The 27,572-nt window shown below is 44.3% G+C and overlaps 5 protein-coding genes across 5 annotated transcripts; 3 read left to right on the top strand and 2 right to left on the bottom strand.

Annotated features, from left to right (window-relative positions):
- Positions 1–5,981: 5,981 nt before the first annotated feature.
- On the bottom strand, positions 5,982–6,393 carry EDB91DRAFT_1246332 (uncharacterized protein; the record flags this gene model as incomplete). The annotated part of the gene is made up of 2 exons (XM_041322647.1): positions 5,982–6,160; positions 6,213–6,393. 2 exons carry the CDS (start codon positions 6,391–6,393, stop codon positions 5,982–5,984), a joined length of 360 nt encoding a protein of 119 aa, XP_041179413.1.
- A 72-nt stretch (positions 6,394–6,465) lies between these two features.
- EDB91DRAFT_1246331 (uncharacterized protein) lies at positions 6,466–8,703 on the bottom strand (the record flags this gene model as incomplete). The annotated part of the gene is made up of 8 exons (XM_041322646.1): positions 6,466–6,669; positions 6,721–6,817; positions 6,865–7,040; positions 7,091–7,201; positions 7,549–7,569; positions 7,607–7,750; positions 7,801–8,300; positions 8,373–8,703. 8 exons carry the CDS (start codon positions 8,701–8,703, stop codon positions 6,466–6,468), a joined length of 1,584 nt encoding a protein of 527 aa, XP_041179412.1.
- A 324-nt stretch (positions 8,704–9,027) lies between these two features.
- Positions 9,028–12,414, top strand: EDB91DRAFT_1080365 (uncharacterized protein; the record flags this gene model as incomplete). Its single annotated transcript, XM_041315220.1, has 10 exons — positions 9,028–10,043; positions 10,259–10,412; positions 10,464–10,659; positions 10,692–10,816; positions 10,888–11,188; positions 11,391–11,439; positions 11,567–11,627; positions 11,678–12,069; positions 12,138–12,198; positions 12,364–12,414. 10 exons carry the CDS (start codon positions 9,028–9,030, stop codon positions 12,412–12,414), a joined length of 2,406 nt encoding a protein of 801 aa, XP_041179411.1.
- Positions 12,415–20,632: 8,218 nt separating this feature from the next.
- On the top strand, positions 20,633–21,575 carry EDB91DRAFT_1049969 (uncharacterized protein; the record flags this gene model as incomplete). The annotated part of the gene is made up of 2 exons (XM_041313503.1): positions 20,633–21,333; positions 21,389–21,575. 2 exons carry the CDS (start codon positions 20,633–20,635, stop codon positions 21,573–21,575), a joined length of 888 nt encoding a protein of 295 aa, XP_041179410.1.
- Positions 21,576–23,025: 1,450 nt separating this feature from the next.
- EDB91DRAFT_1121008 (uncharacterized protein) lies at positions 23,026–23,973 on the top strand. Its single transcript, XM_041318216.1, has 3 exons — positions 23,026–23,637; positions 23,712–23,811; positions 23,887–23,973. Exons 1-2 carry the CDS (start codon positions 23,299–23,301, stop codon positions 23,802–23,804), a joined length of 432 nt encoding a protein of 143 aa, XP_041179409.1. The 5' UTR covers positions 23,026–23,298; the 3' UTR covers positions 23,805–23,811; positions 23,887–23,973.
- Positions 23,974–27,572: the final 3,599 nt, after the last annotated feature.

The following is a 27,572-nucleotide window of genomic DNA, read 5'->3' as shown; positions in this document are numbered from 1 at the left end:
AAATTTCACGTAACGGTGTGGCGTGCTCAATCTGCAAGGGGGGGTGCTGGATGCCACAATGAGGACTTTTGCTGAGGGTATGGTGGGAGGTGCTGGTACTCGCTGGGTGCAGGAATGCTCAACCGCTTCTTTCCTTAAGTCGGGACTGATGGCCAGAAGATTGGATATGGTTAGATGAGGGATGGAGGTGCTGAGGATGGTCTCATAGAGTTGCTTTGCTGTGTTGGGCAAGGTAGCCTTGGATTCATACCGGAAGGCTGGTTCCTTCTTGGTTTCGATAATGGTAGGTTGCGCGGGTTTGGTCAGAGCTGGAATGGAGATGTATCGTGCAGGAGGGATGGGAGTAGTTTGTATAGGAGGAATTGGTTCTGGGGTGTCTGTGGCTTTTGACTTGGAGCGAGTGATGGCGAGGGCTTTGACTGATTGCTCGTCGGCTTCTTCAATGGTCACGATGACTGCATGGTTCTCAATAACAGGGTCGCACTGCAGAAAGTATGATTCAGAGATGAAGGCGGAGGAGGGGATCTCTGCAGGTGTGGTTTGTGAAGGAAGTTCTTGTCATGGGTTCTCAAGGATGATCGAATTCAATCCTGTGGCAGGGGTAGCAGGGTGAGGGGATGCGTGTCGCGCATCAATAACCTGCTTGAAAGTTTCATCCCCATAATGTCGGATGCGTGAGCAATCTGGGTACGCAAAGTACTGTCCGTCGCGAATAATCCGTCCAGCATGCAAGTACTCCCTGGCTGTTGAACAGGTGCGCATGACATGCAGTCCTCCACAAAAGAAGCACTTCGCGTTTGGGGAGTAGTTGGAGGAGGTAGGAAGGGGAGGAAGGGGAAGATATGGCAGGGTGTTTGGTGCTGAGGCGGGTGTGCTGACGAGTTGACGAGATTTGGGGGGTGCCCATGCCTGTGCAGCAGTGGGTGCCAGGCAGACAAGTTGGGTGTAACACCCGGAATACGTGACGTTGCCAATGTCCAGGCCATGCATTTTGTGGGCTAGGGCCTCTACTTCATCGATGGTGTTTTGAACTGGTGCTGCGGGGGGAGACGTGAACACGACACATTTTGTCTGTACTTCCCTCTTAACATCTTTCCTCTCTTCTTCTTTGTCTGAATCCCATGGAGCAGGAGCCTTGGTTCTGTTGCATCCTTCTCGTATTGTTCGTATTCTGGTTGTGATTGGTTCATTGAGATCAGCATCAAACACATCATCAGAGAAGACAAAATGGCCTGCTTTGAGTACCTCTTTGAAGTCTGTAGCTTCCATTCACGAGTAATTGACATCCTTGAGCTCCAGCCATCTGTTGATGGCATGTCGAGTGGTGGCTGGGAGTCCTTGCCAGAAGTAGTGATCTCGTTCGCAAGTGGATATTTTGTTGTTGGCCACAAGCCAGTGAGCAACTGGCTGGAATTGTTGGTAGTACTGCAACAGCTCAGTTTCTGTTGAGATGTCATTATTGATGTTTGTAATTACTATATGTTCGAGATCGCGGATAGAGTACCGCTGTCCCTTTGCCTCTCCCAAGTATTGAGCTAAAATACTAGCTTTGAAAATGGTGAAATCCTTGCTCTCATACCCCGTTAACATTACCCAAAAACGCTTCATCTGGATGTCGACATAATGGACGATCATTTTGCATTTTTTGGCATCTGTGAGGGCACACGCTGATGCCAGGTCCTCGAATAACTCAAAGAACTCCAAGAGTTCGGAAGTTTCACCATTGAATGACAGCGCTTTGCTGGAGTTTGCCCCGGGCATGGCATTGATGCCCTTAGACGCGTTGGACATGGCAGTTGGCAGTTGAGGAGGCGCTAGAGGGGCTACAAATGAAGGCGGAGGCACAATAGATGGATTGGGAACTATGGTTGCGGGGGTGGGCTGCTGAGTTGCGATTGTGGAAGTCTGGGTTGGCGGTAATGCTTTTCGAGGGATGAATTCGGGTTTTGGGATGGGAGGGATAGTTGAGGCGGCAGGAATTGTTTTGGTATTTACTGGTTCAGGGGATATCAGAGGGAATGTAGGGGTTTTGGGGTCGAATACAGCTGGTCTAAGGGTAATTTCAATTGAAAGGGGAGGACGGGGAAGGGTGAGTTTAAGCGCGGCTGCTGACTTATGGTATCATCGCCTGAGAGGGAGGATTTGGATGGATCATCTGAAGTGTCTAGATGCTGGGTGCGTTGATCTAGCTTGGGGTGGACTGGTGTTAGGTGAAAATCCGATGGTTTTGAAGGTGGTTTGATGGCTGATGCGTCGAGGAACAAGGGGGTATCAGAGGCAGTGAAGGTACTGGCGTGGGTTCTATACTTTCTGGGAGTGGTGGCATTCGTCAAGGGAGCCAGCGCAGGTGGCTTATCTGATTGCTGTTGATGTATCTGCGCATTGGGATGATAGTATTTAGTAATGGTGAGAATAAGTGGTCAAAAGACCAGGTTCTAAGAGAAAGACTAGGAGATCAGTAAATAGATCAGCGAATCCGTCTCAGGGTGCAAGGGGTTGCTCGAAAACAATTCCCCTCGCGGTGGGCTCCAAATTTGTAAGGCTAGTCATGAGTTTGAAGGGGAAATGTAATGAGACGAAGTTGATAAGTGACGAGTGCAACGGCAAATGAGACAAGTAGAGAAAACGTATAAGACGAGGACTTTCTGCGATAGTTTTCGACTGAGCTTGGGGCGGGGAATCAGTGTCTGAGATTCTGCTATAGTATGAGTGCACAGGCGTGGTATATAAGTGTTTGGGAACCGAACAATTAAACCGAGATTTGAGTAGGTAGCATGTGGAACTGAAAATAAGTCAGCGAGACAAGGAGATGGTGGAATGCGAGCATATGGTAGAATGATGGAATAGAGTAAGAAGGAATGTAACCACGTAACTCAGATGCAAAGAATTGAGCTCTTCGCATCAGTGAGTCACATGGCTGCACTGAACGTATGGTAAGTTCGAGCGTCTCGCTTTAAAGTTGGTTCGGCGTGTAAAGGACATATAGTCCTTACAATTGCGACATCTATTCCTACGTTACACTAATTTACTTATCTATGCTAACCATACTATAAAGAACAAGTCGCGTCGACCGAACATCTCAGATCTTTCCTAGAGTCTGAGATGGATGTTTATTCATTTTCATGTTAACCTATAGAGCTAACATACCATTAGATATATTTGTCTCACCAGGTACTATACTCGTCCTGAGATCTTTCCTAGAGTCTGAGATATATATTTGTCTTACCAGCTCCCTCTTCGTGCACCGCTCACCTAATCTCTTTACTTGACTGTATCATATGCAGTTTCAACTTTGAGGAGTTAAAGCCGGTCTCAAACCCCATGGAACCCAGCACGAAGCTCCATTCCGGACAGTCACCATCTACCAATGCAGAACATGCCGCTATGCATCATGTTCCTTACTGTGAGGCTGTTGGCTCACTCATGTATGCCTCTCTCAGTACACGACCCAATATTTCCTATGCTGTGACTACTGTATCTCGTTTCTTGAGCAACCCAGGACAAGTGCATTGGGATGCTGTGCATCAAATCTACCATTACCTTCTGGGTACAATGAATCTGAGGCTGACTTATGGGGGAGTGGCGAATATGTTAACTGGATATGCAGATGCTGATGGGAGTATGGTGGAGGATAGAAGAGCTGTTTCTGGGTACGCCTTTCTGATCAACAGAGGTGCAGTTTTGTGGTCATCAAAATGCCAGGACATTGTCTCACTCTTGATGATGGAGAGCGAGTATGTGACAGTGATGCATGCTGCAAAGGAAGCATTATGGCTCCACTCCTTTATCGGCCAAATCTTCAAACCCTTCATGGAACCCATCACACTCTTCTCCAACAATCAGTCACTTCATCCACTGGATTATCAACAACAGCAAGCTCCACCTCATCTATTGTCCTACAACAGACATGATCACCGATACCCTGACCAAGGCATTGCCATTGCCCAAGGTCAAACACTTTGCAAACGAACTCAGACTGTGTTCACCTTGAGGGGGAGTGTTCATCAGGAAATCACAAGTTCACTTTTCTAGCTTTTTTAGCGCTTAAATAAGTGACCAATTACTCATTGTCGCTTTTTCACACTTATTTTTCGGACTTGAAAGCTTCATATCACTGAATATATAAAAGAGACAAAACAAGCGAAAAAGTTGGAAAAAAGCAAAGCAACACGAAAAAGTAAGTAACAAAGAAAAAGTAAGTAACAAAGAAAAAAGCAAGTTGTGCTAAAATGCTATTTCGAAGGCATGATGGTCAGTGAATTTGTTCACATAGAAAAGGGTGAATATATCAAGGGTGTGGTGGGATTTAATGACTGTGGGAAGCATTTCAGTGCCACAAACAGGAATAAAATGAGCGGATCAAAAAATTGAGTCGACATGAATCACCGCAAAGTGCACATGATTATCAATGGAAGACGGCTTGACCATCCACATGCCCGTCTGGTCATCCAGTGCGTCGCCAACTTGGTTGAACCAGCAGGTGACCGCACATGGATAATATTTGCCCTGAAGTCAAAAAGAAAAAAATGTGAGTACTCGGGCAACATCCATGCCTCACATTCCATGAGCTGTTGGGTCAGTAATGACAAATACACAGTCTTTATGTTGTGGGGAATTCCCCCACTGTAGGTGTAAAACCCCGTCCTTTCTGCATCATCTCACATCAGTTCCATGTATTCCGCACGTTCCGCGTTTCCCGTGCATCGTCCAATGGGTTCTGCATTCCCACGCATCCTTCAGAACCCACCCGCACTATCCGATATTCCCACACATCGTCAGACAACCTTTGCATGTCCTGTCCCCATCCTTCCAGGTTCATTGGTACACTGTATTCCTCTTCCCACTGTTCCTAATGTTATCCGGATCAAACTGACACATGCCCTTATGGCACAGACCCCTATTCCGGAGTATTGCGCCCATGTGCACTGCCTGCCTTCACTTCTGCTTCCTGAGAGATTTACTACCTGTACCTCAGTGTTCCTTGAAAATAATCTTCCCTTTAAGTAGTGGTACTCAGGGCTTGGGGGTAGAGAATCGAATCCCATCTTTTACCTTCCCACTTTCCCTTCACCTTACTAGAGGACCGCTTTGACTTATGCCCACTATCAATTTAACCTCGTGATATACTTCCTTCAACTTTGCCTGTGAGTTCCGACGAATCAGTATGTTCCGCGCTTTATCCGTTTGAGTTCCGTTTCATTCCTTTCCATTCTGCTTGAGTTCTGCTCGGGTTCCACTTGTTCTGCATTTTTGCAGATCCTCATCCTACCTGCAGTAGGGTTGATTGGGGTCGTTTAGACAGAGACTAGTACTCCCCAGTAGCAATCCCCTTTAGGGTTGAACGTGCTTGTTCTCAAGTGAGGCAGTAGGCAGCAAAGACCCAACTTTGTAGTAGATTGATTTCTCTCCACTGTACTTGTTGTACCCACACCGCTTGTTCCGCTTGTTCCGCATTTTTGCGGATCCTCATCCTACCTGCGGGAGGGTTGAATAGGGTCGCTTAGACAGAGATTAGCACTCCCCAGTAGTAATCCCCTTTAGGGTCGAACGTGCTTGTTCTCAAGTGAGGCAGCAGGTAGCAAAGAACCAACTGTGTAGTAGATCGATTTCTCTCTGCTGCACTTGTTGTACCCACAACGTGCACACCCATTTCTCCAATTGGGGGACACATGAATGTGCTTGCATTTCATTCCACCCATGCCACTCAAATCACTTGGTGCAAAGAATGTCGACACTGGAATTGAACACCTGAATCCTTCCTTCATAATGAGGACAGTCCATGATGTTTTCAGGGATTTCCGCAAGGTGCATTTCTGGATACAGTTGCTCGACAAGGAAATCTCAAATGAGGTCAGGTAAGTGTGGGATGGTGAGTTCATCGGCTAGTGTGGGAATGGTCTGGGTGTGCTTTGTCCCTTCTGTACGTAGTGTATTGAGACTTGGAACATGCAAATGAAATTTAAAAAAAACTTACGAGATGTTCAGGCTAGTTGAACATGTGCGAGTACTGAAGTTGGTGCATCAATATCTTCGGAGTCAGCAATGACATCAATGTCAGGTATGCTGTCAATTTGGTGCACAACAGGTGGTTCCTGTTGGTTTGGATTATACTCTTCTGCACTGGTGGGCTCAGCCTGCACAGGTGCATCTGCTGACAGTTCTAGCAAAATCATGATTAAATAGCAGAAAAAAAGGTAGAAATGAATGCATACCAAGTGCTGCAAGAATAGATGTTAGACAGGTATCTGAGAGCATTCCACGAGTGCAGAAATCTACCCATGACGCCGCCAGCCTGTCCAGACGCTGGTTAGTCAGAAGCATCTGACCTAGTGCATTATATTGACTGAACTGCCTCCAAGGTTCCTCCACTGCCTTAATGTGCTTTGACTCCATGATCAAAGAGCACAAGCCATTCAGAGCACCAAAGAGTTGAATACAATGCACGTAGTGAGTCATCGAGTGTTGTCATGGAAGCGAAAACATCGTAATCATTCCAGTGGTCTTGAAAACTTCGCGATACTGGTGAAAATGAGCAAGTGCAGCTTGGATCTCCTCAAGGGACTTCTCCATAAGTATGTTGTGGTGGACGAGATAACAAAACTTGAGAAAGGCACTGAATGCACACACAACATCTTCAGGGACATAACCCTCAATTGCTGGCAGGTACACCTTGATACACTTAGCATTACATTATTCCGAGAAGAATTAAATATAAAATACCTTCATGAGGGCCTTTGAATCATCACTGGTCCATTGTTTGAAGTGGCGTCCTTGTGGAAACCAATGCAGGCCAGGAAAAGGAGGAACCACTGCGATCCTATGAAAAGCTAAGAGTAAATGAAGATTGCAGTTGATTAAACATACCATCGGTCAATATCATCTAGAATGATGTTAGCCTGTGTCTTTCTGTGCTCCTGCAAGAGGTATCTCTCGACCCATTCAACTAAATGATCCTTAAACGACCCCTTTATAATTTGGTGGAGAAGGTCAGGTGCGAGTAACTCATGGATGTCAGCATGGGGGAAATCATTTGTAAATGGCTCCATATGCGTCAATTACAAGTACAATTGAAACCAAAAAAAGGATATACCATGAGGACGGAAACTATACCATACTCTGCCCACAAGGTATCAAAGTTGCACTCCTCAATGAGCACATCCACATGAAGTCTTGAGCATAGGAGAGTGGTCTCATCAAGGGCCTTGCAATGCAAAAGACACCTATCTTGGTATCAGAACAAATACAATAGATGATTGAGGAAATCTGCTCACTTAGCGCACCACCTTCAAACTATGCATGCAAGTAATACTTGCTCTTCATAGTCTGCAATATAAGGCCTGAGTCCATAGATGATGTGGTGATAGTGCCCATCCCCGAAATGCGCAACCTCAGGTGTCGTCATGCCAGGCTTCAGGCTCTTGAGGATATACGAGAGTGATGAGTGAAATAGCTGGCAGTGAAACATTCAGAAACATTTTGTCTTGGCATGCTGTTTGGTTGCTTTGCAAGATGTAAGGACAATAAGATACAAAATCGACAAACACGTACTTTTGGGCATTGTGAGAAACCCTACAACAGCAACAGTATTTCAGTGGGCACAGCATACATTGTTCCAAACATTTCCAATAGACACGTAAAGAGGATAGTAGTCGTTTTGTCCTGTTGTGACCAAAACAGTTGTTTTATTGCTCCTGAGAATCACAGGCACAAACATTGAACCATGTGTGTCAGGATCCTCAGAAATCATGTTCTGTAGATGCATGTCAAACCTACAAACAATAAAATCAAAAAAAGACATACCGCTTGTTTATAAGCCCAATCCCCAGACATAAAATCTTTCCACTGACGCTCGTCATTCTCCATCGCAAACTTCTGGTAAGGTCTAAGGTCTATCTCCACAGCAAAATCTGGGTTAGAAAGCATGTTGCAAATGACTTTGTGGGGGTCACAGAACCAAACTTTGTGACTATCCACCATCCATGGTGCAGCGCCTTTCTCCAGAATCTCACCAGTATATTTGACAGTAAATGATTGCCATTTTACATTGCCAAGAGGAGTGTTATCAATTGTCTTGTAAATGTGGTGATGATCTGAAAAGAGACTCAATCTGCTACCAGCTTGCATTAATGAAGCTGCCCAAATATCGAGCAACTGGTTGATCAAATGCACAGGGGTTTGATTCTTTGTAAACAAATAATCAGTGAGCTGGAATTCTACCCGGCTCTTGTATGGAGTCCAGTCGTCCAGCATCTTGTCAGTGAGTGGTGGAGGTGGAGTTCCTGGTGGAAGGAAGTTGCCCTCTGAATTGCAGGGGCAAGCTTCATATGTTGTGAATGAGATATTAGAAAAATTCAATGGGACGAAAAACATACCAGACAAAAAAGGGTGGTAGTTTCTATACAGCTGGTCACCAGTGCCACAAAATCCAACCATTGGTTGCATAGGATTTTTGTTGTCGCTGAACTCCATAGCACCAGTATCACCCAAATTGGTAGTGTCAGGCAGCCCAGAACTTGGCGAATGAGGCCTGCATGGCTGAGTCGATCCAAGTTGTTGTAGGAACACAGGGTGCTTTGCATTCATATGCTGCGTGTGCCCCAACCTATTCTTAAACCAACGGTTGCACCCTGGCTTTGTGCAAGGGATGCAAAGACCAATGGGCTCATGGCGCAGGTGGCTCGCTTGTGTGCCAGTCTGGGACATGATGCACAGGAGGGAGCTTGTCAGTAGGATAGCCAATACCAGTTCCTGGCGCTTGTGGGATGTCTATAGAAATCTGTGGTTAGATGAGAGCTTGTTGTTAGGATGGCCAGTAGTACCAGTTCTGGCAGTCACACTCTGTTGTTGTAGTGCTGAAGTGTAGGCGGACTTGGAAAGTGGCGTGAAGTATTGAGTACTAGGTTACAAAGGGTTGTTTGTTTGTGTTTAGTACTACTACTTGGAATTTTTGCAGTTTGACTCTTACATTTTATTGAGGCCTACCCATTGCCAGCTCTCTTCTGCCCCTTCCTGCTTTTCATATTGGCTATGGCACCTCCCGCTTCTCCTCGCCATACACGCCCTAAAAATGCAACTCAGCACCCTGGACTTGTGCTTCTTGAAGGTCAAAAGAAGCAATGTACCAAAGCCCAGATCACACAGGACAAGGAGTGTGCCCTGGAAGCACAGGCTATCAAGGAAGCTGCTGTGCAGTGTGGAGTTAATTGGCTTGCAGGCATCGAGGCTGCCATGGAGGTGCAGCAGGCGACTGAGGCAGCCAACAGAGCAAAACCAGTAAAACCCTGGGCTAGACCAGTGAAGAAGAAGGAGAGTGTGAAGGAGAGTATGCAAGGGGTAACTAGTGAGCTCACCTCAGAGAATCATCCAGTGCAAGCTGTAGTTCAAGACGCAGGTGGTCACCGCACAGCTAATAGCACGGGTGTGGGTGCAGGCAATGGCAAGGCGATTGTAAACAAGGAGTTTGAGAATGAGGGCAGAAAGATGAAGAAGAAAAAGAAGGCCAACCCTACCATATCGCATGAAGTGGTAAGCGCTGCAACGAGGCAGATCCAACAAGTTCGAGTACCTGATAGCGACAAGAAAGGAAATGTTAACCCATCAGTAATTTGTCTTCTCACCATCATGCTATTGATGCTCACAGAGTCTACGCTTCGCTTTATGAACCTTACTTGGGGGCTCAGAAATAAGAAATATGGCCTTTTGGGCAAGGTCCATAACTGGCGTGCTCACCTTGAACCTGAATTGAAGGGAGCTGCGAAACCTTCCCCTGTTCCCAGTGTTCCCACTGAAACTGTTTCCGCCAACTCTCTGGGCATTTCATCAGCAAGAACAGGCCAAACAGTTGCAACCACAGTCTCACTCGCAAAAGATCCACCTCCTTCCTTGACAGACTCATCCAGGACTTCACACATTCCTGCATCAGACAAAGATGAAGACATCAACATTGACATTGATGTTGATGCCGATGATGATGAAGATGATGAAGAATTTGAAGAGCACTTGTCGTCTCTCATTGCTAATGGAAAAGGAAGGGGGGGGTGCAGGTGAGCATTCAACGATATCAACAAATTAAGGTCTGACATGGTTTGATGCGTTTTTAGAGTGTCATAGGGATCACTAATGAGATCACAGAACTTTCAGATGATGACACCTCCAAAAGACTGCCGGTGTCAATGCCATTCAATTTATTGCCATTCACTCAACAAGCTGAAATAATGCAATTCACTATAGAACAGGTTCAATCAACTCACACTGTTAGTTCCACAAAGAGGCCAATCAAAGCAGTCGACTTGATCAGTTCATCCAAAGAGGATCTAGATGCTGCTGATGACTCCATGATACTCGACACTTCTGAGTTCATGACTCCCGAAGTTGAGCCCATTCCTACTGAGCTAGCATGGATCACTTCAAAGGTAGGCTTTTTTCTTCATATCTAATTCTATTTATACTGAGGCACTTGACAGACTAGTGTAATAGTCTGCGAGAACCCGAACCCACCCAAGAAAGCTAAGTTAGAACCAGTGTCCCAGATTACAAGCATTCTGGCGTCACCTGAGCCCAATTTGATGTCCACTGACTTGATGATGAAGCCGAAAAGTGGAAACCAATGGCGAAACACCAATCTTCCCCAAATTATGTTGAGGATGGCATGTGGCAAAGGTCTTTTATCCCCACTGTTTTTCTGTGGGCAGGTGCTCAACCTAATTTTTGGTCCATCGACACCAACAAACTACTTCCAGCGCTCCAGGCTATTTTTGATGTTGCTTATCCAGGAATGAATCATAATGTCCAACCAAAAGGCCCTATCATTGGTTTGGTAAGTCTTCTATTCCTACTGTCAAACTGCTATTTCTGACTACAAGTCATCTCTAATGAAAGGTGAATCAGTGCATTTGCTCCTGGCGCAGTAATTTTGGATCAACAGCCATGGCCCTCATTGCAAACTTTCTAGCTACTTCTAAAGATGACAAGAATGAAGATGAAGACAACAATATCGACTTTGAACAAACACTGGCAGCAAATCTTCTCGACGAGTGGGCCTTCCTCTACAACAATCCAGATGTTTGTGACCCAGACCAGATTTACTGGTCTGAATTTATGTTGGAAATGATTGAAAGCGCACATATGAATGCAATCGCTGGATTCCTTGATGTACCCGCACTCAACACGGATGATCTGCAATTGAAGGGTATGCAGGTTGTGATTGTTGGAGTCAGCCAAAACGAGAGAGTCGGAGGAGAACAGACCAGAAAGATGAAAGTGAAACCATATGAGCGCAATGTCCAAGTATGACAAGGCAATGCATTGACGTTGGCCGAGGCTTGTCAATATTGAGACGTCTATTCCTATGTTACACTAATTTACTTATCTATGCTAACTATACTATAAAGAACGAGTCGCATCAACTGAACATCTCAGATCTTTCCTAGAGTCTGAGATGTATGTTTTTATTCATTTCTACATTAATCTATAGAGCTAACATACCATTAGATATATTTGTCTTTCCAGGTACTATACTCATTCAGAGATCTTTCCTAGAGTCTGAGATATATATTTGTCTTTCCAGCTCCCTCTTCATCACAGCTGCTCGCATAATCTCTTTAGTGATTGCCGCATGCACTGCCTCAGTAGGTCCCGTCTAAATTTTCTAACATTAACTAACCGTTCATTTTCATAGCTAGAACACGCTCTCAACTTTGTCGCAAAGCCAAAAGCTTCTGGTAATGACCAAAGCATTGGCACTAGCAGTGCAAAGGGCAGTACTACCAAGGGTCACAGAATACTACCCCTCAAGTGCAACAAATCCAGTGGCAAAGACAGCACTGCTGCATTGGCATTTTCAGAGGCAAATTGTGGATTGGCGACAGCTGAATACTACCAATCACTCAAGAGGTGGGGGACAAACTATATGATGGACACAATTTCATTGGTGTGCCAACACCAGGAAGCGATCCAAAAGCTCAAGAATGCTCCTGCTGAGGCAGACCCTTCAGTCGTTTTCCATGTAGAACCCTGGCCCTGGATGTGCCAAAAGGCCGTAGAATCATGGCCAGCCAGTCACTGGCCGGAGTATGTAGAATCCAGCCGGCCGGAGCATGTGGAATCAGTGTGGATTTGTGTAGATATGTGCATATTAGTATTACTATGAAAAAAGTAGCTAGCCTTATGGCTACAGGATGTAGAATCCAGCCGGCTGGAGTATGTAGAATTAGTGTTGATGTAGATAGATAGATAAGTACTAGGATTACTATGATTGAAAGCAGTAGTAGTGGCTAGTCTTGTGCCTACAAGATGTAGAATCAAGGCTGGCCGGTCACTGGTTTCAGAATTGCATACCAGCTGGATGACATCTACAACATGTAGAATCAGGGCTGGCCAGTCATTGGTTTCAGAATTGCATATCAGCCAGCTTAATTCTACATCATGTAGAATCAAGCCGACCAGTCACTGGTTGCTAAGTTTTGTACCAGCCAGATGTCTTCTACAATATGTAGAATCAAGGCTGGCTAGTCATTGGTTTCAGCATTGCATACCAGCCAGCTTGATTCTACATCATGTAGAATCAAGCTGGCCAGTCAAATATCAAAAATGTAGTTATGAAAGCATGTGACTTTGTTGATTTGTTTGTTGTATTGCCAAACAACAACAAACTGACAAACATATGTATAGTGGCTCAAAAAAGTATCTGAATGTTTATGCATTTTCAAGTAATTGAACAATAGCAAGGCAGAACCAAACAATAACCAAAGGGTGTAGGGACACATCTGAAAGCCTTATATCATGGCTCAAATCTGAGATATATATTGTGGGAACCCAACCATATATGGACAAGCTATGGTAATTCTAAATACACGACTCATTCGGACACTTTTTTGACTTTGTATTTAACCAAGACTATTCTATGATTTTAGTACTTGGTGCTACCTCCCTTGGCTTTAATAACTGCTGCAATTCTCCTAGGCATACTTTCTATCAATTTTTGATACTTCTCTTCAGCAATCTTTTTCCACTCTGCTGCAACTCTCTCCCATAGTTCAAATAGCCCCTGTGGAGGATCTTGATAGGCAGCAAGTAGTCTTTTGAGTAACTCACAGAGATGTTCAATGAGATTAAGGTCTGGAGACTGTTCTGGCCATGAACATTGATATCATGGTCTTCAAACCATTTTGTAGCCAGTTTTGAGGTGTACTTGGGGTCATTATTTTGTTCAAAGATAATGTCTTCTTCATCAATTCCTAACTCCTGCATGCTTTTGAGTAGACACTCCTCTAGAATGGAGATGTACTGCTCTGCATTCATCCATCCTTCCACCTCACAAAGAATCTCCATGCCATTTCATGCCATACAACCCCACACCATCATACTTCCTCCTCCAAACTTCAGTGTACCCTTGACTTCTCTTTCTCCTAATGGTTCTCCTGCCTTTTTCCACACATATTCCTGACCATATGACCCCATTCTATTGATTTTTATTTCATCTGACCAAATAACCTTCTTCCAGTCTTCCACAGTCCAATGTTGGTGCTTTAAAGCAAAGGCCAGTCTTCTCTTCCTATGAGCTACAGAGAGAAGAGGTCTTTTCTTCTTGGTTACAGCCTTAAGATTGGCTGCCTTGAGGGTGTTTCTAACAGTTTGGGAGACAGGAGTGGAGATGATGGAATTGATGAACTTGGTAGCTTGGGTAGCATTTGAAGCCTTGCCAGATAGAATTTGGTGAACAATAGCTCTTTTGTTCTGTGGAGTAAGCTTGGGAGGACATCCCATTTGATGATTTTCCTTCTCTGGTGTGTGCTGCTTTATGACTGTAGTAATAGTAGACTTGCCAAGACCAGTTTTTGAGGCAATTTGCCTAGTAGATAAACCAGAGGTACAGAGAACAAGGATATTATCCTTGTGAGCAGAGGAGATGGGCTTCATGATGATTATGTTGAATTTCATGATCTTATGTGGGTTTATATATTCAAATAATATTGCAATCAGACCATACTATCATTATGACACTGCTTTAATTAAGAGTATAATGTATGAATGGTCTGATTTTGTGATTTCAATAAAAAGTCAAAAAAGTGTCCGGATGAGTCATGTATTTAGAATTACCATAGCTTGCCCATATATGGTCGAGTTCACACGCTATATATCCCAGATTTGAGCCATGATATAGGGCTTTCAGACATGTCCCTATACCTGTTGTTCATTGTTTGGTTCTGCCTTGCTGTTGTTCAATTACTTGAAAATGCATAAACATTCGGACACTTTTTTGAGCCACTGTATACTTCAACTTCAATTCTCGTGGTTCTCTTTCTCTTGCTTCCTTCATCATCTTCATTTCCCTGTATACTATCATTTAAGAGCAACTTTACAATACTCCTTTGAGTTCTTGCAGACTGCAGCTGCAAGAATTTAAAGGACTCCTTTCTCTTTATCTACATTATTTGGGACTGGGGGCTTTGAGACCAGGGGATCATGCAGTGCATGCCACTTGTCAGTGGCTCCTGCTATTTGGACTGGTATTGTGCAGTGCATGCTACTTGTCAGTGACCCCTGCTATTTGAGACTGGGGGATCATGTAATGCATGCTAATTGTCAGTGACTCTCAGTAAGTAGTATATTTTTTCACTATGTTGTTACCTACAATTTCACTTGGAGTGTGGCTTTGATAAGAAGGGCCCTCTCATCAAAGTCTCGCAGCTCCCCATTTACATTTCTTACTTTAAGTATTGATAAGCTTGTAGTAAACTTAGCACTGCTTGTAGTTGAAATTTTGTTTTGTAATGTCTTATTTGCTGCTGGTTGAAAAAGTCACGTGACTGTGGGTAAATTATGTTCGCATTTTTCAGCCACAAAGTGTGGGAATTACCCCACAACACCTAAAACATCACCCGATATGGTATATCCCACAAATGATAATCTTCTGCACCTCTGCAGCCTCACCACCACACTACAGTGGCTCCACCTTTATGTATGAGTAGTAGTACTTTGGTATATATATGTGGATATAATATAATAGACCGCTTCTTTGTCTATTTGTGTACCTGCTCCTCCACCAGGGCCCTTTTAAAATAGGGTAGAATATGAAACACTTTTGCACTTTCCCCCTTTGATAGGAAAGTGTCCCAGGGCATTCAGAACATGTTTATGAGTATATATGAAGTGATTCCAGTCTTTATTTGACCCCCTGAAGCGCCCTACATCAACAGATATAGCATATATACATAAAAACACAAAATATATTCCAAGTGATCATTTCTAGGTGGATATACTTGGACAAATGATTCCCAGTATCTATTCAACAATAGGAACAATGTATTAGGAGCCTAGGACCATAGGAGAATACCTTGTTGCATAGTGTACCCCCCTCTCCTGGTAGTTTACCCTCTGTGAAAATGTTTCCTGTATGACTGGACCCCAAATAGGGTATTTGGTCTATTCCTGAGCATATTTAGAGAATATCTATTATATAGCTAGCCCAGGACACACACAGGATCCTTCTACAGGCACAAAAACATGACAAATCATATTTTTAATGTTTTTGATGTTTTTCAGTGTCTTACCCTTGCACATATGATCCAACCTACTCATATATTATTAGCCTAGCACATATACTTGCTTTTAATAACAAAGATCAGCTCAAGATAGGCTGGAGTTTTGAGATAGTATGTGTCCTTGCTATTTCTACTGATCAGGAGCCCATGTATTCAAATTGACCAAATTTAATGATCAGATACCTGGAGCACATTTCACATGTATTCACTATCATAGGTTTAAATTTACAGAAAGATCCACCCAGAATTGAAAGCTGGGGAAGTGAGATAGATAAGAAATTGAGTGTGGGAAACTTCAAATATCCCAAACATCGAAAATGGTCAGTTGAGCTTCTTGAGCAGTAGTTGGACTTTAATACTGGATCAATGCACTTTTACACCACACCCCTTTTATCCACTCTTTACCTTCAGGGCCTTATGTAGTATGGGTTCCTTAGGTAGTCTACCATGTATCATATATAAATGCGACTTTGTGTGAAAAGATGTCAATTGTCACTTTTCACACATATGTCATTTTACTTGTAATTCACTCAATCCTTGATGGATCTTTTTAAATTTTGAGGGCTGTAATCTAGGACATATATAAGACATATCACAGGTGTCCGATTATGAAATCTCAATATTGTGAAGGTGTGGGCACCTTATCAGTAGAAATAGCAGGTACATACACTAACTTGAACCTCCAGCATATTTTAAGCTGATCCTTGGCATAAAACACATTTATTGGTGTACCACTGATAATATATGAGCAGGGGTGATCATGTGTACAAGGGTAAGATACTGAAAAACATGAAAAATGCCAACAATGCAATACTCTAATTATATGTCCCTGTAGAAGGATCATGTATATATTCTAGAGTAGCTAGGTGATAGATATATTCTAAATATGCTAAGGAATGGACCCAATACCCTCCTTAAGGTCCAGTCTTACAGGAAACATTTTCACAGAGGGTAAACTACCAGGAGAGGGGGGTACACTATGCAACAAGGTATTCTCCTATGGTCCTAGGCTCCTAATACATTGTTCCTATTGTTGAATAGATACTGGGAATCATTTGTCCAAGTATATCCACCTAGAAATGATCACTTGGAATATATTTTGTGTTTTTATGTATATATACTATATCTGTTGATGTAGGGCGCTTCAGGGGGTCAAATAAAGACTGGAATCACTTCATATATACTCATAAACATGTTCTGAATGCCCTGGGACACTTTCCTATCAAAGGGGGAAAGTGCAAAAGTGTCTCATATTCTACCCTATTTTAAAAGGGCCCTGGTGGAGGAGCAGGTACACAAATAGACAAAGAAGCGGTCTATTATATTATATTATACATATATATGCCAAACTACTACTGATATATGAAGGGGGAGCTACTGTGGTATGATGGTGAAGCTGCAGAGAGGTGCGGAGGGTGTGAGAATAATTATAATTGTGGTGTATACCATATTAGGTGATGTTTTTGGTGTTGTGGAGTAATTCCCACACTGTGTGGCTGAAAAATGCGAAAATGAAAGTGTGAGAAGAATGCGGAGGCCTGTGAGAAGGTGACCAAAACAGGATATGTTTTATTGACTAGCAAAGAGATAATATTTTTAATATCAAGCTGGTGCTCAAGTTATGAAACCCTCCACCTAGTGTACTACTGGTGACTGACTACAAAGTTGACAGGAGTGTGTAGTGATCTGTTACAATTCTGAAATAAATTGGCTCTTAATCTTTCAGAGATCATGTTATAATTTTAGACCCTTCAGTCATTTTCCACATAGAATCATGGACAGCCAGTCACCAGCCAGAGTATATTGAATCAGTGCTGGTCGATGTAGATATATAAATATTAGTATTACTATGAAAACAGTAGCCAGTCTGATGCCTACAGGATGTAAAATTCAGCTGGCCAGTCACTGTTTGCTAATTTGCATACCAGCCAGATCATGTCTACAATATGTGGAATCAAGGTTGGCCAGTCATTGGTTTCATAATTGCATACCAGCCAGATAACATCTACAACATGTAGAATACAGCTGGCTAGTCACTGGTTGCTAAGTTGCATACCAGCTGGATGTCTTCTATGATATGTAGAATCAAGGCTGGCCAGTCATTGGTTTCAGAATTACAGATTGGCCAGCTTGATTCTACATGTTGTAAAATCAAGCTGGCTAGTCAGTGGTTACTAAAAGTTAGTCTGAAACCAAGGACTGGCTAGCCTTGATTCTACATATTGTAGAAGTCATCCAACTGGTATGCAACTTAGCAACCGATGATCAGCCAGCTGGATCCTATGTGTTGTATACTATGTCATCCAGCTGGTATGCAATTCTAGAACCAATGACCTGCCAGCCTTGATTCTACAACATGTAGAATCAAGCTGGCTGGTATGCAATTTTGAAACTAATGACTGGCCAGTCTTGATTCTACATATTGTAGAAGACATCTGGCTGGTACAAAACTTAGCAACCAGTGACTGGCCAGTTTGATTCTACATGATGTAGAATTAAGCTGGCTGGTATGCAATTCTGAAACCAATGACTGGCCAGCCCTGATTCTACATGTTGTAGATGTCATCCAGCTGGTATGCAATTCTGAAACCAGTGACTGGCCAGCCTTGATTCTACATCTTGTAGGTACAAGGCTAGCCACTACTACTGCTTTCAATCATAGTAATCCTAGTAATTATCTATCTATCTACATCAACACTAATTCTACATACTCTGGCCAGCTGGATTCTACATCCTGTAGCTATAAGGCTAGCTACTTTTTTCATAGTAATACTAATATGCACATATCTACACAAATTCACACTGATTCCACATGCTCCGGCTGGCTGGATTCTACATACTCCGGCCAGTGACTGGCTGGCCATGATTCTACAGGCCTTTTGGCACATCCAGAACCAGGGTTCTACGTGGCAAAATGACTGAAGTATGTGGCTGAGGACCCGAAACCCAAGGCTGGGCATGCCCTGCTTTGTATGTATTTTCCCCTCATCATGTGCTCTGCTACTACCACTGATGCATCTGACACTGGCAGAATACCCATTGTGGTCCCCCCACTCCAATCATTCAAGCCGTCATTCTAGCATCTACACATATTTGCACTTTTAGAGGACTTTACTCATTCTTCTAGACTACTTTTTTCACACATTTTTTGATAGTCCACTTTTAATAATCAGTGTCATGCTTTATTCAATGCGTCTCTGCAAAAATAAGTGTGAAAAAGCTGAGAAGAAGTGGAATATCAGTAATGAGATCTACTGAAAAAAGTAGGTTCTACTTTTTCGACCTTGTGCTACTTTACATATGAAATCGTGCGAAAAGTGGTACATAAGTGGGTCAAAAGTGATCTCGTGATTTCCTGATGTTGTCTGCATGTTTTTACTTGTTTCCGCATGCCACCACTCACTTTTGCTTGTCTGTACTTATTTTCGCATGCCACCGCTCATTTGTGCTGTTCCCAACATACCGACATCACATGTCAGCTGAGGAGATTAAGCGGATCAAAAAGCTCGCCGACAGGTTCGACACTGCACCCTCTCACACCTTACCTGCACCGTCTCGCACTCTCACACTTGCTTGCAGCTGTCCCAGCTCAACCATCCCCCGACACATCACATGACTTATCACGTGACTTACGGAAGTTCTGTATGTGCCACAAGAAAATACTGTACATTGGAGATACCTACCAAGAAGTGTGCTACTCTACATGAACTCGTCATCTGACCAACAGATATGCTCGAAATCCAAATGCAAGAGAGTGCTATCCCATGATGACCCAAAGAAGACTTGTCAAAAATGTCGTGATGCAGACAGACTTAGCACTGCTGCTCGGAGAAAGAGGAAGCGAGAACAAGAACACGAACACGAAGCTCCCCATCCTGCCCCATCTCCTCCTACTACCCACAATATAGATGAAGGCTCGAGTCAAGCAGCAGACACAGAGTCTGATGATGAGTGCATCCTAGTCAGTATTCAAGATTCATTTGAGCAAAACTCAAAGTACTTACATGCTATCACAGTACGAGAATGCTCAGTGTCTATTTGCAGCTTTAAGGACCTTGTTTAAAGGCTCTAGTAATGTCCAATTTAATGGAAGTTACCTCGTACCTAAGGATCCAGTAACGAGCGAAAAGGAAAGGGTCCAAATGGCAGCACTAGAGATCTGGAGGACAACGGGATATCGTTTTCGGTAAGTCAACTTGGAATGAGTTCATGTAATTGAGACTTACTATGACATTGGCAGGGTACAACACAACTATCCCCTCAAGACAGGCCATAAAATAATTCTATGGTGTTGTCAGGACAAAGATAAGAAACAGAAATCCCGGCCAAGTCAAAAGGAAGGTGTCAAGCACCATGACATGATTGGAATGAAGCGCTTCTCATGTCAGAGTGCTCTTACCATATCTTGCTGCCATAGAGTGGGCAATGAGGATGATAAGCGGACATTATCCATTAGGATCAAGCATCGCGAAGCACATGTGCCTCACTATGATGTTGCTATGCCATTGGAGGCAACCCAGATCATCTGTGACCAGCTCGAGTGGAGTAGTCCAAGCTCATTGGCCCCGAAGATCCAGGCACTTTATCCCCATATCACAGCATCGCAGGTTCATTTCGCATGGACAAAGATGAGCAAAATACTCTGGAAGAAAGATCCAGATCAGCTTACCTCAGCAAAGATGTTGTTAGATGAATTTGATCGAGATATCAAAGTCTTTGATGTAGAAATGGCAGATGGTGTGGAGCAGCTCTGTTGGGCAATGAAAAAGATAACCCAGCGGCTGGAAGGGAAGGTGGTTGAGATTGGCCTGGATGCGACATGTGAGTTTTAGTTGGCTACATTGACTATGGCTCACATATCCCATGGCTCACCAGACAACACAAATGCCAAACACCTAGAACTATACAGTGTGCTTGGTGAATTTGATAATGCTGGTTTTCCATTATCATACTGCTTGCTTTCGACTGCAACTGCAATTGAGATTGGAAAACGAACAACAGCACTGCAACAATGGACAACTTGCCTTCGAGACAGGTATGGTGTCATCCCACGATTTGCCCATGTCGATAAAGACATGGCTGAAATCAGCATGTCCAAATCTGTCTGGCTGACAGCAAAGATCCAGCTGTGTTGGTGGCACCTGCGGAAAGCCATTAGAGAACGGTTAGCAAAATCAAAACTGTCAACAACTCCATACAGGCCTGCTCGCGCGAATCAGGAGTTTCCCTTCATCAATATCGCATTTAGGCCGGCAGGTACCCCAGACACCAGAGAGTTTGAGGGTGGTGTCCTTCTCGAACCTGATAAAGTCCCCACAGATGACAAGACTGTGCCGTCACTGTCAATTCACATCCCCAACCCTTCCCAGCTCTGTCCCAGTAGAATCGCCAAGTTCAGCAATGTTGATTCAGCAGATGATGGTGTCAATACCATTAAAAACACACTAACAATCAAAATCAAGATACCGAAGAAAGGACCCGACGAACAATTAGAGTCTGTTCATTCACGAGTATTTTGTCCCCCTCACCTCTGTGAATCAGTAATTGGACTGATCGAGCATCATTTTTGTGCCCATCCATTGATACCAGGCTACTCATATCCAAGTGCTGTGGGCATCTGTCAGTGGGCAGTAAAGCAGATGTATACATTTTGCAAAGAAAGTGACCTTTGTGAGGTTTGGGCTTACCTTTGGGAGAACTGGTATCGACGTGGCCGGTGGGAACTTTGGGCACGAGCCATTGCACCAATGGAGATACCAAGACTAAAAACAACCATGGTACTGGAAAGCCAGTGAGTGAAACTATTATGAACTACAAATATACGTGCACTCACTTTTAAATTATAGCTGGCGTCGAATCAAGGTTGATTATTTGTACCATTTTTCGAAGCCCCGTATCGACCTTCTGGCATGGATTTTGGTCACCAAACTCGCACCATCATACAACAAAAAACTGGACCACTTACTCCATGATACTGGCCATTTTCGGGAATTGTCATCATGGCGCAAGTCATTTAAAAGTGAATGGCGATGAGCACTCGAAACGCAGATCACAGTGCCGATGAACATAAAATACCGCCCTGATGTCAGGAAGTGGGTATGTACCTGTCCGCACTTTGTCAAGAGCCGGTTCCTCATTTGCAAGCACCTAGTGCAAGACATGCACATAGTTAGCCCAATTTTTTTCCTGGAGGTTCAACATAACCGAACAATACCTTTCTGGTCACATCCCTCGCTCATTCCATTGAATGAGAGCCTTCCCTCCAATTCCATGGCAGAGAAAACCCTGCGAAGCGCCCATGGGAATACAACCGAAGGAGGGGGAGATATATCTGATGAAGGGGAGGATGAAGAAGAAGAAAATGAGTTCATGGATACAGTGGCTGGACAGCTGGACACACACACCTTTCAAGAACGCTTCGGGACACTTGTTACCAACCTCCACAATTTCTGTGATGGCCTCCAGTATCAAATCCAGTTCAATGATCACAGGATGCTGAATGCTGTCGAGCATGAGGGTGCGTCATTCATCCGCTTGATGGAGAATTGCCTTGATCGAGAGAGACGAGAGAATTCGTCATGGCAAATGAGTCCAACCACATGGGAAAAGGAAACATCGAATGCGATGTTTTATTGCACCCATCCACCATCATCAGCTGCCAGTGATCAAAGTACATAATTGTTTCTTCGTTACATATCATTTCTGCTACATTACATACATACAATGATACAATGAGTAATTCGTCGATAAAGCACAAATCAGAACGAGTCCAAAGTAGCAGATGATATGTAGGAGGAAATATGTTAAAGACTCCTGAGTACTGGGTCGTTATACCATTCTTGCAGCCACAAGACATCATAAGAGGTGTATGATCTCTGATAATCGTTGACATGTTGACGCATTGTCTGTACCCTTGCGCACAAGTCACGTGACGTGTCGGGGGGCGGTTGAGCTAGGTAACTTCTTGCTCGCAACTTTGTGCATGTCCGTGCATGTCACCACTCGTTCCCAGCAATATAGGTATATTTTTTTAATCTATGTTTGTATGTACATTACTTACTAGTATTTTCATTGTGCACCTACCGCCACTCATTCTCGGTTGTCCCATCTTCATTTGTATGTGTTACCCATGGGTAAACCCCACACGGGTGCGGGTGCGGGTGCGAGTATGGGCTCCGGTACCCGGGGGTTTACCCGTGCAGATCCCTAGGCCCGACAGAGCCTGACAGTCTCATTGATGATGTGGTGACGCAAAACAGTTGCAAGACTAATTATTTTCATGCCTTGGCGTCAGCAATGAGTTGCATGTTCACGATGATGATATGATGCGTAATCATGAACACCTCCACTGAGCGAATCTGACCGTCCTAGGTTCCAGTATCTTGTTTTTGTGTACTAGTTGGTGTTTGCAGAAGACAAGTCTATTTGGCTGTGTAAACACGCATATCTGGCAGAATGCTGAGCTTGCTCACTGTGTATTAGTACAGCGAGCATGGCTAAATATTCTCGAAACTGGTGTACCTCGGATCGCCGGTTAACTGACTGAATGAACTGCGACATCCGTTTCTGGTTGTGCTTGCATCTGTGCTTATTCTTCGCTCGAAACCATTCCAGTCTAACCAAACTGACTCGAGCACGACCAATATCGACTCACAGCTAATTTGAACTCGCCAATGTCGCCATCATTTGGGTTTTCTCTTGCATATGCTTCTATCTTGCAAGACATCCAACTTTTGATACATTCCTATTATGATCAATGCCCCTCCATGTCTTCCATTCTATTAAACTCCTCTTCAACGGTCCTGATATCCCCTCTCATCCTCCAAAATACCACTTCTCATCACAAATACCCGCATCCTCCCCTCCCCTCCTCCTTCAACATTTCACCCATTCTCATTCTCTTCTCAAAAATCCAACTAACTCCATCTGCATCACATACAAATGGACAGAAGACTTTGTGATCAAGTACCTCTGGTCCACAGCTGCATACGGGCTGATAGCCGTGTCGCTGAGGGAGATGGTGAGGGTAGGAGTGAGAGTGGCAAAGGACGAAAGCAAAAGGATGCGGATTGTGTCGTTGCTGTTAGGACGGAAAGTAAGTGTTTTGATCCTTGTGCTTTCTGGGTTTGGATTTGAATTTGGTTCATGTGGGACCGCATTCTGTTGTAGGATTGTCCAAGCGCCGCCTTCTCATCTCACTCGCAGACACAGGCGGGAGACTTATGTATGCATATAAGGACCTGCAAGAGGTTGCTGGATTGACTGGGCGGTGAGTAGTTTGTCTATGTTCTGTGTACAGTGTACGTCGATGTATCTCATTTTACTCAGCCATACTCATCTTCAGTGTCTGAACAAAATGCCGACGGGTTTCATTAAAATAGGACAAAATCGTTCTGCCACGCCATGCTTCAATGAATGAAAACACGGAGACACTCATTCATCATTTCAAGGTATTCTCCTCCACTTTACTACACCTATTATCACTTACCATTCACTACCGTAGCTCTTCAACCAAGGCTACTCAGTGCCGCCAGAGACTTATAGTGCCATCGATGCTTCCAAAGGAGAAATATCTGTATACCTCATCTCGTATGTGACGCTTTAACGCCCCCTGATTTTAGTATCATTGATTGTATAATACATAGGAACGGAACCAATTGCCCATACCGATGCAAAATCCGTGTTTCCGGCTTTGCCCTCCTTACAGGTTCAGAGTTCATGATGAGTCGTACATTGTTTATCACCTTATTCAAGACATTCACTGAGATATGATTTGTCTTCTAGATGTAATATCGACAAATTCCGAGCGCTAACTGGTCCTCTCTCTACAGTACATGCTTGCAGACACTGACCATCGTGGGTACCATAGTATGTACCCTGTGGTTTCATTCTTCCCGTCACTTATCGCTGTTTTCGAGGATCTGGTTTGGGGGCGTCGCTGATATGTTGGTCTACATGAACTTCTGAAGTACGCTAGCAAACTCTTGAATTTTGTCCCATACGGGCCCTCATATGTTTCGCTGGACAAAATGAGACACGTTGCAAACTAAAACGTCAATCAAGAATCCAAATTTCGAGCCAGAAAATCTACTGCTTCACGCTAACTTCAAAGTTCACACACGCCAATTGATTATGTCAAACGTCAAGTTATTGCCACAATACACATCGACCGATCTGTAGATATCCAAGCAGCCACGACCAAGGCCCATCAAGTGGTCCGTAGTGTCCGTGCGCATGCCCTGTCGGCACCAATGACATACAGCACAACCAGGAGTCCGATATTGTCTTACTGAGCTCTAGGATCTTTCTTTCAAGCACCCGTACATCGATACATCCTTCAAGGACATGGAAGATACCGTGTATGATGTCTACAACTCCGTTGTGAGGTCTGCAAAGCCTGTTATTGTTATGAAAGGCTGTTTAGTATCCAGGGCATTAAGAGGTGAGTGCACTGTGCACGTACTGCTGGAATTTAGTGATAGGTGTCTCCAGGTCACTCGAAATCGGATATACGGCGTTGAAGCTGGCGCATATAGCATGCAAAATGAAGAACAAAAAGGGCCTAAGTGGAGCCTGGACATGAATCGGGGTGAAGCAGCTGTCGAGGGTCTTGTCGTACCGACGTGCCGCACCATCCTGACGGGGGATGTCAACCTGATCAGGATACACCACTCTCACAAGACCGTAGTCGTGCGCATATGCGAGCCTCGGGATAACATCCCCGTCTGCGACTTCGGCAGCAGTAAAGGACACTGGTGGGTGCCGTAACCCGTTACAGCGGTGTACTAAGCTTAGGTAGTGAGCCCCTTGATGACCATCACATCATTGACACCTTCGTACTCGCACCGAAGAAGGTAAATTGTAGGAATTTATTTGCACAGTGAAAATGATGTACTAGTAACCATAACACTATTGTGCACTGCCGCAAATGATGCGCAGTCTATGTTGACCATCCAAAAGTTCGTCGTGACACCTGTACTCTGACTGGGTGGACATATGGCTAATCGTATCGTGGCATGTCAGTGCTGGGGGAGGGCTGGAAGTCTTCATCTTCGTTGGCAGGGACCTCCTTGTACAAGCACTGGTTTGAAGCGGTGTGGGTAGTACGGCACGCAATCGAGTGAGCAATAGAGTTCAATAGACAGAAGAACTGACAATCGCACACCGCCACCGTCGGTTTTCAAAAGTGGACACAGTGAGACGCTGTGAAGGGTTCACAGCCGCAGGAAGCACATCGACAAAGTTTCTATTTCAAATGAGCGACATTAATTGAAACTTGTTTAATTTTGTCCAGCGGTGCCCCTCATATTCGACAACGCAGAAGGCAATTACAGGAAGCTTCGCTTCGGGGTTCGGGACCGGACCACGGCAGCACTGGGGAGAAGCCGCAGCGCCGAGGACGAGCTGCGTATTGACAGAAATGGGTAGGCAGGATGGGAGGGTAGTCATCGACAGCGCATCCAAGCTATGAACGGCTTTTATTGTAATGCATGGGAAATCACAGCTACCTGGCGATGGTCAGGTTTGCCTGGTTTTCATGTATCAGGGGATCAACTTGTGCCGGCGTGCGATGTTCACTGATATTGGAAGTCTAGTTTCGTCACAAGCTGCCTTATTTCGGTGAAATACACACTATTTCCCCCCTAGATAAATAGTGATTGTAAGGGGAGTGGCCATGAATCTGGAGTCTGGACGTCGTTTTCGTTTAGCAACGAGCTGTCAAAAGGACAGTGCATTCGTTCTAACTTTTCTCCGACTGCCACAGTGACTCCCTTGAACCCTGTTGAACCTCATGGCCGGAATGAAGGTACAGAACAAAGTGGTTTACTGATGCTATAGCCTAGTAGACCCATCGAGAGTATTGTGGATCTATTGGTGCACGTTGATGGACATTGGAAATAGCCCACGAGCACAGTGCCACAAGGTTTCCGTAGATCAGGCCTAGGCCTGAACATCGAAAATGGGCTGAAACGTTTCTAATGAGCAGCTGGGATATTGTGGTGATTCTCGCAAACACGCCGTGCATCGATGTTATTCAATGGAATTGTGAGAAGTTAAAACTATCATCTCCGCTGATGAGTAGACTCATGACCATTTCAACTCACGAATTAATGGTAGTACGGACAGGTCATGGTTCAGTCTAGCTGATGAGTTACAGCTAGCAAACTAACTTAATACTAGTATGACATGATAATACTCAGGCAATCACCGGTGTGGTCAGGAAGGTAGTCGTTCCTTCTGTATCAGGGGCTCCACATTTGAACTTTTCGTTGTTGCATTAATATTGACACTCAGGGTAATAGTGAGGGGTAGTATTAGTGCTTTTGTGGATGCGATTGAGGCAAGATCGAGGATAAATATAAAAACAACTGATGCGATGAGTCCGTAGTAATACTAAGTAGTGCTGCTTATCGTCGCGACTCGCGACCATATCGAGGCCCTCTTTAACCCCCCACTGAGGCTATGTTCAACAAGCTGGCTTGGGTAGGCAAGTCTCCCTTGGGACCGATAGGACTCAAACAGCCGTTCCTTCTATATTTGAAGGAGTTCTAGTGCGTCGCTTGTCTTTTCTGTACGTGTCGATAGGCGTTCATTGAATGCAGGGCCAATAGATGTCACATGGTGAACAAGTTTAGAAATAAGCGCGCGAGGGTCGCCGAGTGTTCGTTGCAGATGTACAAGTGGCAAGCAGTATATTGTTTTGTGACACGTTCCTGTGCCTCCAAAATTCGCACGTCAGCCAGCTGCCAAACATCTTGCGTCCGCAGCCGTCCAATCAATGTCACGAAGCATCTAATGAGGGATATGTAATGTCGGCAAGCTTAATGATACCGATATATGCATACATCAAGGACAACGGCACGTGCCGCACTTAGGGGCTTGGAGTTCGTGGCGTCAACCTCGACGTATGGGTTCCCCTCACCCCTCTGTGCTAATTGTAAGACTTTAAAGTTGACCTGTCTATAATGGAAGTTACCTCCGCTGAATTCCTCTTTCCTAGGCTATCATGGTGAAAACGGCGTGAAGAAA

This window comes from Suillus paluster, assembly GCF_016628075.1.
Source record: "Suillus paluster strain FC165 chromosome Unknown EDB91scaffold_14, whole genome shotgun sequence".
In the NCBI taxonomy this organism is placed as follows: domain Eukaryota; kingdom Fungi; phylum Basidiomycota; class Agaricomycetes; order Boletales; family Suillaceae; genus Suillus; species Suillus paluster.
This window is presented reverse-complemented; position numbering and strand designations above follow the sequence as displayed.